The 16198-nt window shown below is 36.6% G+C and overlaps 1 protein-coding gene across 3 annotated transcripts in view; it reads right to left on the reverse strand.

Annotated features, from left to right (window-relative positions):
• LOC149815805 (SH3 domain-containing protein) overlaps positions 1-16198 on the reverse strand; it is a 175887-nt gene that overhangs the window by 114665 nt on the left and 45024 nt on the right. For all 3 annotated transcript variants that reach the window (XM_089989979.1, XM_089989980.1, XM_089989978.1), the window contains exon 8: positions 353-447. In XM_089989979.1, the coding sequence (XP_089846105.1) occupies positions 353-447 (95 nt within the window). The remainder of the gene's footprint in view (positions 1-352; positions 448-16198) is intronic.

The following is a 16198-nucleotide window of genomic DNA, read 5'->3' on the forward strand; positions in this document are numbered from 1 at the left end:
GTGGGGCAGGGTCTCATTTCCGCACGGTCCATTGCCATCCCTAAAGAAAGATTGGGGATGGAACGGGGCAGGGCAAGGCAGGGACGGGTTGGGGGGAAAAGAAAGCTCATCCCTGTTTCATATCCATCTCCGAATTCAAACGGAGCGAGGTGGGGTGGGGCCCGGTTTCCCCCGGGTCCACTGCCATCCCTAAACAGAATGCCTCTTATATGCATAAAGAAATCAAACGTTCACCAAAATAAAGTACTGCTCGTAACTATATGCAATGTATAAGGACAACAGACATTGGGTGGTGCCACCTTGGACTACATAAAGAATGAAATATCAAAAGAAAATTGATAAAATGGCTAACCTAATGACATTGCCACAGAATAAGGATCCATTGTGGCCAAATCTGATATAATTGCAAGAGCATGCCTCACGGCCACAGGGTCAGCAAATGACACCCTTCAAAAAAATGAGAAAAGGGTCAAACAATGGCAATCCAAACTCCTAAGCTACACCATTAAATCTATCTATTTGCTAGCAATGACTGAATTTATTCCATTATTTCAGAGATTTTAGCCAGTAAATGAGAACATATTTGGGAAAGCATACAGTATAAAGAAGATCAAAGAACAACAAGACGGAAATATATCACTGAGCAAGAATATTAAGGCTGATCCAAGATGGGTACCAACCATCTTAGAAAATCATCATAATTTCACTAGAGATATAAAATAACTTGTCAAGGATGCGAATAAAACTTGCAATATAGAGTCATAACACTAGTATATATGGAATGTGTCTAGCCATTCAAGTTGTACCCTGGCAAGGGCCTCTCAGTGCGTCAATTGTAATAGAAATAAAGTTTACTCATTTCACAACCCATATAAAGTAGCCAATGTATGAGTTCACCTTCCCAAAGATGCTGATACTGTTGGATACCAGACATGATGAAAATGTTAGAGATCTGGAAGTTACATTATTCTAAACACTTTGTAGCAAGAAAATAACCAAAATGGGTTAATAGGTTAATATACATCAGATTGTATACTACCATTATCAAAATTATAAGCTAATAGCGCCCAACTTTAAGCATTCTACGTTAGACTTTTAATACCAGGAGACACTCAGAAGTATCAAACTAAAACAAAAGATTTTTGTTTCAGCAAGTTCCTTATGCCCCAAACCCCCAACTTACATAATCCCTCAAAATCTATTGTGGAAAATTATGTACCCTTTAATTAACAAGATGTACATGTGTTTAAACCAAATTCTAAGAAATAACACCCATTTATCTGAATTGAAGCAACACGGTAATCAGTTTCCCTCCTGTAGTTAGATCAGCATGAACATGCAGAAGTTTTTTTTATAACAGAATATGCAGAAGTTGCAAACTTTGCCAGGTTCCTTCATGGGTGATTTATAGCTATTTTCTTTTTTCCTGATTGTGTTGTTCCATATCTTGTTTTTCATCTAAAAGTGTAACTGGTCTCAGGTCTATGTAAAAGCAATTTCATTCTAACGCTGGTTCAAGACATTTAAAACAAAACTCAATGGGAAGCATGTTATGACAAATGATTAGTGTGTCCATTTTCTGCACATGAATGCATTGCTTAAGTACCAATTCTTAGTGACCAATGGTTCAAGCATAAGTGTCAAATGTCCGTGACTTATGATAAATGCACATCTGTTATGCCTAGGCATCCATTGGCAACCCGTTCAACTCATTGACACTTGCCTAACTAACTTAGCTAGGTGAATGGCTAGTCATCCTAATCCACTAAGGGGGCATTTGCTTGTCACAGAATAGGGTGCCGCAGCACCCCTTCTGTGGATTCCTCACTGTGGAAACTGAATCGCCCCCCATGGGGCCAGCGTGTAAAATGGCACACCGTCGAGGCATTTCCACGATGCCATGTTCGTTTTGGCATTGTTGGCTCAGCGGAAACGCACGCCCATCAATGTGTTTCCGTGGAAAACCCAGATTTTCCGTGACACGCAAACGTCCCCTAAATCTGCAAGAAGTCAACTACTTGACTAGTTGACAACTAGGCAGAACCATATATTTTGACCCCAGGCCTGCTGCCTAGGGTTAAAAACTCAGCAAAAAGTAAAGCAGTTTATGGACCTAACATAAGCCCCACTCCAACTCATAAAGCATTAAAAAATCATTGTTCTCCTAATCAAGAGCAGATCACCAAAAATAAAAAACAGTTTTGTCTCTTCCAACTGGAGATTTAAGAACTGTTTTGGTGTTTTTTTTTGTTTGATTGCACTTTCCTTTGGCTTCTTTAAACTATTTTGGTGGTTTTCTTGGGTACAAAGCCTTTCTTTACGGTTGGACAAAAATGAAGTACAACATTCATGTTTTCTTCTTTTTTTCTTAACTTACAAATACTCTTCTTTAATTTTTGAAGTTAGTAGTTGGAAGCTCTTTTCACAGATTTTTGTTTTTTCTTTCACTTATAGATTCTTTATTGCACACAATGAATTGCTCTTAGACTAATCTTTTGGATGCTTATGACTTCATGTAGAATTCTTTTCAGCTAATTATTACACATTTATGCCATTGTGTTTGTAGTTATGAATGGTAAAATCAATTTTATGAAGTGGATTTTAATGCAAATTGGGTCTAAAAACAGATGCATTGCAACATAACACAATACCTAAAAAAGTAAAAAATATAAAACTTGAATCAAAAACAAAAATTACAGAAAATAATTAAATATATAAAATAAATAAATAAATAATCTAAGTATTATCTTCTACCACAATAAACAATATTAGCATCAATTAATCAATCAATATATATATATATAAAGAATAGACCATAATCTTAACATTCATATAACAATCCAGGCAAAAACTATAAAGATATTAAGCATTCAATTTTCTAAACATCCTAAGACTACTCTATGTTTGCCAATTTTTGCTCAAGTAAATCTCCATTATCTCATCAATAGTTCCGTCCATTGCTTCTTAGTGTTCTTGAAAACTTTCTGATTTTTAATGCTGGCAGAGAATAGGTCTGCCAATGGGTCAGATTTGTCTTAGGTACCTAACATAATCAGAACCCAGTTATCCAGGTATGGGCACAAAAATTGTTGACCTAAATGTTATCGGGTGGAACCGAAATCAATGCAAGTAACATGTAGGTTAGATGGGGCTATGATATTTGCCGGATATCTGACCAAACCTCACTAACCCAATTGTTTTCTTACATGTTTTTATGTAAAAAAATGTATTCGAGGTACCATGTAAATTATGTGGGTCAAATTTGCAATTCCCTTTTCTCAACCGAACATAACCTGAATATGCATGTTATTTGCACGTGTTTGCACGCACCCTGATGGGTTGGATACCAGACTCGTTGATAGCCTTAGCAGATGATGTAGATTTTGTCATGATGATGTTGAAAATGTTACTTTTTCATTTGCGTCTTAAATACCTTTTGAGGGTCGACTTCTCCATTTGTCTAGAGGCCATTAAAAGTGCATTTCCACTAGGGTTTTTTTTACCTAAAGAAGTGGGTTAAGATAAAAAAAAAAGTGCATTTCCTAATGTGAATTTCAAGAAAATTTGACGAGTTTGGAGTTTCTATTGTCTCACATGGTTGGACAAATATAAACCTGCATCCAATTGTTTTGGGTCAATGTTCTTATATACGAACGATTTTTCTAATGTGCAACAGTGAGCTACAAATATTATCGAGATCTTAAAGACTGGGTTTAAGATGGTGGAACCTTCTAACATGATGTAAGTTATTTAGACAATGCTGCAAATTGCAAATTAGTTGGTGCATAATTGAGGCACACATATACAAGAACATTTTTTGGTCACCTTGTATTGTGCACACCCTCAATTTGATTTTCAAATATTTGGCACGTGAGTTTCATTGGTTGGGAGAGACGTATTTGCAGAGTAAATAAATTGTGAAGTATATCACAAATCATTCAAAAGCATTAGCAATTTTTAGAAACAATGAAATTTTTTAGCTAATAAAGATTGCAAAGACAAATTTTGTTTCACATTACACTACTCTTAAGCGCTTACTTGATGTAAGGATAAGCTTAAGGTTTACAGTCATATCAGATAGATGGGGTGAGCGGAAGCAATCATGCACTAATGAGACTATAAAAATGAGGGCTATTATGACAAAAAATATTGTTCTTGATGAAGAATATTGAGATTTTGTTTGTTTGGCATTGTTGATCACAAAACCTATTTATAAGATGATCAAATTCTGATATCAAGGAGGGCTATTATGACAAAAAATATTATTCTTGATAAAGAATATTGGGATTTTGGTTGTTTGGCATTGTTGATCACAAAATCTATTTATAAGATAATCAAATTTTGAGATCAAGAAGGCCCTATAATTGGTGCAGCGTATGAAGGCATAGAGAATATGTTGGGAGAAATCAAAGACAATCTAAAAGGACAATTGGATTTGTATGAAAAGATTCCTAGGATTGTCTCAAATAAGTGGGATAGAATGAATGTGCCCCTCTATAGCCTAACACACATGCATACTCCAAATTATTATGAGCCAGAGTATCTTAAGATCTCAGTACCAGGAGGGGTCGAACGAGTTGCTCCTGGTAAAGATTTTGTTATATCTATTTGATAAAGTTTAAATTTTAACAATTTAATTATTTCATTCTTTTATTTAGATTTCTTGTTAGCTTAAGTTCTTAACAATCTTTTTCTTTTCTACATAAAAAGACTGATATTTTATATGGTGCAATGCTTGAGTTTGATATCATATCTAGTGAAAATGAAGAAGTCTCTTCAGTTTATAGGTTACAACTCATGGCTTTTGCACCAAGAATTAAAAGATTTAGACTGAATGCAGTAAGAACGAATGCATTAAATCCTACCATGCCAGTCCTTAATTGGTGGCGCTTTTATGATGGTGATGCGCCCGAGTTGAGAGCATTAGTAATTAAGGTTTATCTCAACCTATCAACACATCTTCTATCGAACGAGTGTGGAGCACTTACAATTACATTCATAATGTTAAAAGAAATAGGCTCAGTGAAGATCATGTTGATACCTTGGTGTATATCCATTCGAATCTTCGATTGATTAATAGGTATAATAAAAGTGTTTTCTATTTTTTTTTAAATATCTTATAAAATATTTATGTATCATTGATTATTTGTTAACTCCACCTGTGTATAACTGTTTAGTTATACACTGTCGGTCCCAAGCTCGGATAAAGGAGGAGGGTTGCGGTAGACCAGTGACAGCCAGCATAAAAACTTAGTCATACCCTATGAATATTGTTGAGATTAAGAGGTTTTAAGTTTAAGTTTTCTTAAACTAGAGGTTATTTGATATTTAATGTTTAATGAGGGACTTGTGTGTAAATTTTTACATTGGCCTCTCTCTATTTAAACATAGAGATTAGCCCTAATCAGATCAACGAGTCCTCTCTCTCTCCTCTGCCTCAGCTCGGGTGCTCCTTATTCAAGTCGCATCATGGTATCAGAGTCGTGAATCTCGGGAGCCTGAAAACGTGATTGTTCTACACCAAATCGTAAACAGGTGTGGGGTTTTTTTTTTCTAATTGCATAGATTTGATCACAGATCTGTGTCATGACGTGACACAGATCTGTAATCAGATCTACAGATCGATTGCGGCTAGGAGTTACGAAAGAGCAGGCGTGCTTTTATGTGTCGTGGAAAGTTTTTTTTCTTCACAGGCGTGATTTTTGTGCAATAGTAGCAGCCTGTTAATCAGTTTTTTTTGTCATTTCTGTATCGTGGAAGCAGCAGTCGTGATTCCTGTTTCTCGTGAATTTTTTTAGCAGTCGTAACATGTGTGTCGTGGAAGCAGCATGTTAATATTATTTTTTTTGTGTCGTGGAAGCAGCAGGCGTGATTCCCTGCTTTGTGGAAAGTTTTTTTGTGAGAAGCTTTTATCTACTGTCGTGGGATATACGTGTTGAGTACAGACGCTAAAATCTGACCATGAACAAGTCGTCATGTTGGACGTTGTTCTGGCTTTCTCAGATCTATATTTCTGAGTTGTTTTACCAATTGTATCTGACGTGGGTTTAATAGTCAGGTGCGCTCGTGGTATTGGCTGATACGTGATTGTGAAACACGCTACTTTCTGTGTCAATTGTAGCCTGTCGTGAATTTTATTTCTGGTGTGGCAAACTTTGTGTAGTCGTGGACTTGACTGACGTGTGATTATAAAACACGTTGTTCAAGTGAGTGAATCAGATTTTTTGTGGCAGCTGCAATAGCATCAAATATTCAGTATGGGTGAAACTTCGAAATGTAATTCCAAAATTGAACATACTGGGGAGTATAAGGCTTTTGCAAATCCCTTCTCGTATGGTTCTTTTGTAAGGTTGAATGAAACTAACTATGTCAGGTGGTCCAGAACTTTTATGATTTCGGTATCTGGACATCGTAGAAAACATATTTTGTTGGAAGATGAATCCAATGAAAAGGTGGGAAAATACGTTACTTGGGACGAAAATAATGACATTGTTATGTCATGGATCATGAATAGTGTCGAACCTCATATTGCAGATGGTTTAATTTACAACAATACAGCCAAACAGATGTGGGACAATCTTCGAGATACGTACTCACAAGAGACTAATGTGAGTCGTATCCTGCAAGTCGAACAGGAGATATATAATTTGCAGCAGGGAGATCAGACCTTGGCCCAGTACTATGCCTCCGTCAAAGCTGCGTTTGAAAGACTCAATGCTCACATGCCTCTTTGTTGTTCGAAGCAAAAGGATCATCAAGAACAGACTATGGTTGCTCGGTTTCTTACAGGTTTATCTTCAGAATTCTCTGTTGCAAAAGTCCAAATGTTGACTGGATCAAATGTACTTACTCTTGCTGATGCATACAATCGTCTGAGTAGACTTGCGATCTCTCTTCCACAATTTCATCCTGTGTCTCAGTCATCTGCTCTAGCTGTCTCATCTGGTTATGGACGTGGAAATATTCAGAATATCAGAGGACGAGGTCGTGGGCGAGGTATGGGAGGCAGAGGAAAACTTCAATGTACATTCTGTGGAAAATCTGGACATTTAGAAGATCGTTGCTGGGATAAGCATGGTCGACCAACCTCTTCTTCATCAAAGTCATATGCTCCAAAAGCAAATGTTACTACACTAGAGGCAACAAATGTACATGATAATATCTCTGCAAGTGACAGTATCACCCTTAGTCGAGCTAAATATGATGAGCCGATAGCTCTTCGCCCTTTGAGTTTCACCCCTCCTGTAGCCGGTGTTGCCTACTCAAAAGGGAATCATTTTCATCCGAATAACAATAAGTGGATTATTGACTCTGGTGCATCCAGACACTTGTGTGGAAATTCGCTTGTCTTTTCAGATCTAAGGGATATTATTGTTCATCGAGGAGTCTCATTAGCCGATGGGAGTTCCTCACCGATTGTTGGTCAGGGAAATATTTCTATATCCTCCTCCATACAGTTGAAAAATATTCTTCATGCTCCCAACTTTCCTCAAAGATTACTCTCTGTTAGTTGCCTTACAAAAGAACTAAATTGTAGAGTAATATTTGATCTGATGGGTTGTCATTTTCAGGATTTGCTGACGGGGAAGAAGATTGGTGGAGGCTATGAAGAAAATGGAGTCTACTACCTACATCATCCAGTAGGTAATGTTCATGCTGCAGTGGAACACTCATCCAGTCCTGTTCAGTGGCATCGTCGTCTTGGTCATCCTTCATTGTCAAAGCTTCGTTTTGTCTTTCCTCAAATTCCTTCTACTACATCATTTCAGTGTGAAGCATGTCAGTTAGGCAAGCATCATCGAAGTTCGTTCCCTTCGAGTCAGAGTCAGTCTAGTCATAAAGTTTTTGAACTTCTTCATGCAGATGTATGGGGTCCTAGTAAGATTCCTACTAGGACTCAGTGTCGATATTATCTTGTTATTGTTGATGATTTTTCTATGTTGTCATGGGTGTTTTTAATAAAAGAACGATATGAAGTTCCAAGTATTATCAAATCCTTAATTCTTGAAGTAAAAACTCAGTTTGAATCTGTTGTCAAGATTGTTCGCACTAATAATGCTCTTGAGTTTAAATCAAAAGTTTTGTTACAATTTTACCAAGATCATGGCATTCAACCCCAAACTACATGTGCCTATTCATCTCAACAAAATGGGCTGGCTGAGCGAAAACACCGGCACCTGCTTGATGTTGCCCGGACCCTTATGATTCAATCCAATGTTCCTGCGTTATATTAAGGTGATGCGATTATCACTGCTTGTTATCTGATCAACCGCATGCCTTCATCTTCTATGGGTGATCAAATTCTATTACATATCCTAAAACCTAATGCCCCACTCTTCTCTTTCTCACCAAAAATATTTGAATGTGTTTATTTTGTAGACAAACTTGGCCCTGACCGTGATAAATTAGTTGTTCAAGCTACAAAATGCATATTTATAGGTTATCCAAAAAATCAAAAGGGATATCGATGTTATGATCCTATTTCTCGCTGAGAGTATGTCAGTGCGGATGTATCTTTCTTGGAATTCATTCCATATTACTCTAGTACCGGTTCCCCGCTGTAGGTTGATCCAGCTGAGTATTTTTCATTACCTATACCTCCTTTTCCTTTGAAATTTGTGCCCTCATTACCGAACCAAACTCCATCCTTTTCACGATTTAATAATCCTCCATTGGTATACGTGCGTAGAGCTCCATATCCGCAAGTGCCTTCATCCTCTTCTTCTCCTGAGGTAAGTACTATTGACAATAGTGATCTTCATGATGATGATAACAGGCCTATCGCTCTACAAAAGAGGACACGACAATATACCTTATATCTCATATCTCATTTTGTCTTCAATGTTAGAATTGGAAATCAGATGAAAACTTTTATTTCAGCCTTATCTGCTGAAACTATTCCTCTGAACTATCAACAGGCAGAGCTAGATAACCGATGGAAGCTGGCTATGCAAGAAGAAATGGATGATTTATTGTCTCAGCATACATGGGATCTAGTTGATTCCCCAATGGATGTTGACATTGTTGGATGCAAATGGGTATATACAATAAAGTACAAATCGGATGGTTCTATTGAAAGGTACAAGGCCAGATTAGTAGCAAAAGGGTATACTCAGACTTATGGTATTGATTTCTTTGAAACCTTTTCTCCTGTTGCACGAATGGGCACCATTCGTCTTGTTCTCTCAGTAGATGTTCATCATGATTGGAGCTTGCGTCACTTAAATGTGAAAAATGTATTTCTATATAGGGATCTATCTGAGACAGTTTACATACAACCTCCAAGATTTGAGGTTGAGGGGGAGTGTCAAAAGGTGTGTAGATTGAGAAAGGCGATTTATGGCTTAAAACAAAGTCCGCATGCATGGTTTCAAAAGTTGTTTGAAGTGATGTCACGCTTTGGCTTTAATAGGTCAGCGGCAGATCATACACTATTTATCAAGAAAACTAACTCAGACATAATTGTTATGGTGGTATATGTGGATAACATCATTCTTACAAGAGATGATGTGAAAGATATTAAAGCCACAAAGGCTCATCTTCAAAAACACTTTGTTACAAAAGACCTTGGTTCACTTAGATATTTTTTTAGTATAGAAGTTGCCAGGAGCCGTGAAGGAATGGTTTTGTCTCAACGGAAGTATGTTCTTGACTTATTAAAGGAAACTGGAATGTTGGGAGCTAAACCAGCAAATATTCTCATGGATCATAAAGTTCAGTTGTTTGAAGAAGGGTCAAAACTGGTTGATAGCAAAAGCTATCGCTCACTAGTAGAGAAGCTACTTTATGTAACTGTGACCAGGCCGGATATTGCTTTACCAGTAAGCAAAGTTAGCCAATTTATGGACAAACCAACTGAGGTACACTAGAATGCAACTATAATGATTCTCAGGTATTTAAAATCTTCTCCTACAAAAGGGTTATTATTCAAGAAAGGTGAAACTGTGGAGATAGTGGCCTACTCTGATGCTGACTATGCAGGATCTGTAGTGGATAGAAAATCTACCACAGGATTCTGTGTTTTTGGGAGACAACTTAATTTCACAGAGAAATAAGAAGCAAAATGTGTTTTCTAGGTCGAGTGCAGAATAAGAATATAGGGCTATGGCCCAAACAGCTGTTGAATTAATGTGGGTTCGTACTGTTCTTCATGATCTTCAGGTGAAGGTTTCCTCTCCTATGACCATGATGTGTGATAACAAGGCTGTCACATATATAGCGAACAATCATGTCTTTCATGAGAGAACTAAGCGCATTGAGGTTGATTGCCACTATGTAAGGGATATGATTCAAGCTGGTCATATCACTACCCAAAAATCTAAAGTCGGAGGACCAAGTTGCAGATATGTTTACAAAGCCTCTTGCTAGACCAAATTTCTCAAAATGTTGTGACAAGCTGAGCATGATTGATATCTATGCTCGAGCTTAAGGGGGAGTGTTGTGATTAAGAGGTTTTAAGTTTAAGTTTTCTTAAACTAGAGGTTATTTGATATTTAGTGTTTAATGAGGGACTTGTGTGTAAATTTTTACATTGGCCTCTCTCTATTTAAACATAGAGATTAGCCCTAATCAGATCAACGAGCTCTCTCTCTCTCTCTCTCTCTCTCTCTCTCTCTCTCTCTCTCTCTCTCTCTCTCTCTCTCTGCCTCGGCTCGGGTGCTCTTTATTCAAGTCGCAACAAATATAAACCAATATGAGAATTTTGTTGGGGCGTTCCCTACTGAGCGACGCGTTGAACTCTATAGGCCCGGAGGCAGTGATAAATGGGCAAGGATTGCTAGGTCGTCGCCCGGAAGCGACGCGTCACACCGGCGCCCGAGTGTGGTGTCAAATAGGCAAGGGTTTCCGCACTTTGTTGGACGGGTCGGGGTAAAGAAGTTAGTCCAAGACCATAAAATTAGGTTAGCCACTTGGAACATAGGGTCTTTAACTGGTAAGTTGGTAGAGTTAGTAGATGTTATGTTTAGGAGAAAGATGGATATTTTATGTCTACAAGAGACCAAATGGGTAGGTGAGAAGGCAAAAGTGATAGAACCTTGAGGATATAAGATTTGGTATACAGGAATAAATAAGAATAGGAATGGAGTAGGGATTGTTATGAGTCGTGAGTTCATAGATAATGTAGTTGAGGTCCGTAGGAAGGGTGATAGGATTTTACTTATTAAATTAGTATTAGGTACGGATATTATTAATATTATAAGTGTTTATGCACCTCAAGTAGGTTTAGCTGATTCCATTAAGCGTCAATTTTGGGAAGATTTAGATGGAGTAGTACAAGGGACATCTTATGGAGAAAAGCTTTTCATCGGCGGTGACCTTAATGATATGTAGGCATTACTAGGGATGGATTTGAGAGTATCCATGGTGGCTATGGTATAGGAGAAAGAAACGAAAGTGGAGAAAGGATTTTAGATTTTGGTTTGTCCTATGATATGATCTTAGCAAACACTTCGTTTAGGAAGAGGGAGTCTCACCTAGTAACATTTAAAAGTGGGGTTAATAAGAGTCAGATAGATTTTTTCCTACTTAGAAAGAGAGATAGGGGTTGTTGCATCGATTGTAAGGTTATACCGGGAGAAAGTGTAGCTACACAGCATAGAGTCTTAATTTTATATCATAGAATTAGACAATGTTGCAAAAGGGAGACATAAGATAGATCCTAGAATTAAGTGGTGGGCACTGAAAGGAGCTAAATAAGGAATGTTTGTAGAGCAGGTAGTTAAGGAAGTTGATTGGTGGCTCGAGGAGGATTCAGAATCAATATGGAATAAGATAGCGTGTGGCATGAGAAAGGTGGCTAAGGAGGTATTGGGTGAGTCTAAAGGCGGTGCACTGCTAGGTAAGGATACATCGTGGTGGAACGAGGATGTCAAATTAGCTATTAAGGTTAAAAGAGAGTGTTATAGAAATCTAAGTAAAAATCATGATAATGAGAATTTGGAAAAGTATATGATAGCAAAGAAGGAAGCTAAGAAAGTAGTTTGAAACGTGAGGGATAAGGTATATAAGGAGGTTTATGACAAGTTGGATACCAAAGAGGGCGAGAAGGATATTTATAAGCTTGCAAAGATGAGAGATAGAAAATCGAGGGATTTGGGTATGGTTAGATGTATCAAAGATAAAACGGAAAGGGTTTTAGTCAAAGATGAGGAGATTAAGGAGAGATGGAAAGATTATTTTGATAAGCTATTTAATGAAAGTCATGCTCAAAATCTTGGAGACTTCTCCATTCCTTTTCATGAGATGAATCGTGACTTCATGCGCAAGATTCAAAAGAAAGAAATTGCAGAGGCTTTGAAGAAAATGAAATCAAGAAGGGCACTTGGCCTAAATGGTGTACCTATCGAGGCTTGAAAATGCTTGGGAGAGAAAGGTTTAGAATGGTTGACAAATCTTTTTAACAAGATTTGGCAGACAAATAAGATGCCTAATGAGTGGAGGAAGAGTACTTTGGTGCCTCTATATAAGAATAAGGGTGATATACAAGATTACACAAACTATCGTGGTATAAAACTCATGAGTCATACTATGAAACTTTGGGAGAGGGTGATTGAGTATAGGTTGAGGAAGGTTGTCATGATATCGGAGAATCAATTTGGTTTTATGCTTGGAAGATCAACTATGGAAGCTATACAACTTCTTAGACAACTTATTGAGAGATATATAGAGAGGAAGAAAGATTTGCATATGGTTTTTATTGATTTGGAGAAAGCATACGATAGAGTACCTAGGGATGTTCTCTGGTGAACAATGATGAATAAAGGTGTTTATCTCAAGTACATTAGTACAATTAAAGATATGTACGAATGAGTAGTAACCAATGTCCGCACTTGTGAAGGGGTGACAACCAATTTCCCTATAACGGCTGGGTTACATCAAGGATCTGCTTTAAGCCCTTTCCTATTAGCTATAGTGATGGATGAGCTTACGAGATCAATTCAAGAAAATGTGTAGTGGTGTATGTTGTTTGTTGATGATATTGTTTTGATTGATGAGTCCAGAGTTGGGGTTAATGCTAAGTTAGAATTATGGAGACAGACATTGGAAGCAAGAGGTTTTAAGTTGAGTAAGAGTAATACAAAATATATGGAATGTCGGTTTAGTAAGCAACGAAGTAGTGATGGGAGTGTAGTGAAGCTTGGTGAGCAAGAAATATCGGTGGATGACTGTTTCAAATATTTGGTATATATCATTCAAAAGTATGGAGAAATTGATGGAGATGTAAATCATAGGATAAAGGTTGGGTGGATGAAATGAAAAAGTACAACTGGAGTGTTGTGCGATCGTAGAATGTCATTGCGGTTGAAGGAAAAGTTTTATAGGATGACTATTAGGCCCGCTTTACTATATGGTACGGAATGTTGGGCTGCCAAGAGACATCATATTCAAAAAATGAGTGTAGCTGAGATGCGTATGCTTAGATGGATGTGTGGAAATACAATAAAAGATAACATTTGGAACGAAGAGATACGTAAGAAGGTAGGCGTTGCACCCATTGTAAATAAGATGAGAGATAATCGTTTACGGTGGTTTGGACATATTCGACGAAGGCCTAATGATGCTCCAGTTAGAAGGATGGAGAAATGGGAAAATATATTAGTTAAAAGAGGTCGGGTAGGCCTAGGAAGACTTAGATGGAGATGATAGGAAAGGATATGAATGCTTTGAACCTCACCGAGGACATGGCATTGGATAGAAATGATTGGAGGAGAAATATTCATGTGGAAGACCCAGAATGATTTTCTTTGTTGGTTCATATCGCCGACCCCAATTGTTTTGGGATGAAGGCGTAGTTGTTGTTGTTGTTGTTGTTGTTGTATTGATTATTTGTTAGTATTCATAGTTTGTGTTATTGTCATAAAAAAGTGCAACAATCACTACAAACAAGGACCTAGTCGAAAATGGGATATCAATCCAGAACTTCGTGTTATAGAAAAAAATACGTTGAGATTAAAGATACACAATCGAAAGCTCCATTGCCTTTGATAATAACATATAGAAATGAGGTTGAAGAGGATTCAAATCAATCAAATACAGTTAGGGGAGGAGGAGGACTAGTAATGTACAAGAGCGATCTTCAGCTCCCTAAGGCCGAATTGATTGTTTCTTTAGCAATAGACCTAGGCGTCGTATGCATTATGTATCTTGTGTTCTTTGATTTTTTCACTTTCTTCTATATATGTATTGTTTATATTTTAAATTAAGATTTTAGAACATTTTAAGTTTTAATATATTCATTATAGGAAATAAAGGAAGTGGAGGGCGTGGAGGACGTGGAGAGGCGGGAAGTTCCTCCAAATCTATTGTTGAACTAAAAAAGAAGAGAAAGATGACAAATTATTTATTATTGACATGAACTTTTGATTATTGGAAACTCTTATGTTACTTTGGCCATTTGGTAGTGACTTTTTTGACATGGACTTGTAATATTTCTTGGTTTGATTTTGGTGGTTTCAATTTTGAAGTTTGAATGTTGAAGTGAAGTGAATTATGCTAATTTTAAAGTTCAAAGTTTATATTTTAAACTTCGAAATGCTTGAAATTAAATTATGTTTTTCAGTGTTTCAATGTGTTTTGTGCATTTAAAAATTTAACCATATCTCCATGTAATCTTTCAGTTTATTGATTTTTCTCTTACAGAGATCACAACCTCAAATAACAAGTCATTTAATTCATTTCTTGAAAAAGGTATGTTTATTAATCAAATTTATAAGATTTCTTGATGTATTATTTAATAAATGCTTGCATTCAGATGCATTTGTTAAATGGTTAGAATAGGAATATTAATTATGAATTTTTTTTAATGTATTATTTATTAATTGTCTGCAACAAGATGCATTTGTTAAATGGTTGAAACTTGCAATTGGAATATGTATTATGATTTTTTCTTGATGTATTATTTATTAAATGTTTGTAACAGGATGTATTTGTTAAATGATTGCAACTTGCAACATGAATATGAATTATATATTTTTGATGTATTATTTATTAAATGATTGCAACATAATGCATTTGTTAGATGGGGGCCTTGCATACCTGATTCAGTTTTTAGATTAATAGATCAACTTTAATGTTATCTAGTCATGTTTTATTTTGTCAATGATGATATAAATCTTATATTTTGATAAATTAGAAAAATATACATTTTTTGCTTCTCTTTCGATTCCTACTCGCTTCCCTTTTGATTCCAAATTGCTTCCCTCTTCGTTTTCCCATCGAATCCATGTTCGCTTTCAGTTTGCTTCCTAAGTCGCTTCTGGTTCACTTCCTAAGTCGCTTATGGTTCGCTTCCGAGACAATTCCTGGTTCGCTTCTCACTCCTTAAAATTTTAAAGTGTATTGCTTCCTGTTTCAGCTTCCCGAATTGCTTCCTGTTTCAGCTTCCCGAATTGCTTCCCGCTTCAGCTTCCCCGACTGGCAACTCTCATTAAACCCATGTATTCAAAGCTCAAGAACAAGGTGGCTTCTATTGAAGAGCATACACCAAAGAAGGAAGAAACAAGTAAAAGAGGAAGAGACTCTAAAAACACTTTCTCTCTTTCTGAATTATCATAGGCACTTCAACAAATACTTAAATTTACATTCGGTGACACTATTGCTTCCTCTTCCTCTCCATATATATGCTCCTAGATTCTTGATTCGAGAGCTTCTTTTTATATGACTGCATGAGAACCCTCTTTCTGACACATGCATCAATTCAAATTTATCTCATGTTTCAACGACCAATGGGATTTCTTTAAAAGTTTAAAGTATTGGGGTTAGTGTTGTAAGTATCGTACGATATGATACGTAGCGTTAGTTTTGGTCATTATTTCATGTGATGATTTTTTTAGAAATTTTGCAAATTTTTGCTATTTTTATTTTTTTTGGATTTTTTGGATTTTTTAGATTTTTTAGATTTTTTGAAATTTTTTGAAATTTTTTATTAAAAATTTACAATACGTTTATGATACGATATGGTGTTACTTTGGGGCCTAATCGATACAGGTAACGATACGTTACTTACAACCTTAATTGAGACTTAAGATTCCAAAGTAGATTAAAAAATATCTCAATATTTTTTTGTCACAAAATTAGAGTAGTTCTCAAGTTCATTCTTAACCTTTTTCGGTTTCATAAATTGTCGATCATGGATGTGAAATATCTTTCTCATCAAAAAGTTGCATCGTGCAGCATCTTCGGTCCGGGAAGCGGATTG

This window comes from Nuphar pumila, chromosome 15, assembly GCF_984573655.1.
Source record: "Nuphar pumila chromosome 15, dmNupPumi1.hap1.1, whole genome shotgun sequence".
Lineage (NCBI taxonomy): Eukaryota > Viridiplantae > Streptophyta > Magnoliopsida > Nymphaeales > Nymphaeaceae > Nuphar > Nuphar pumila.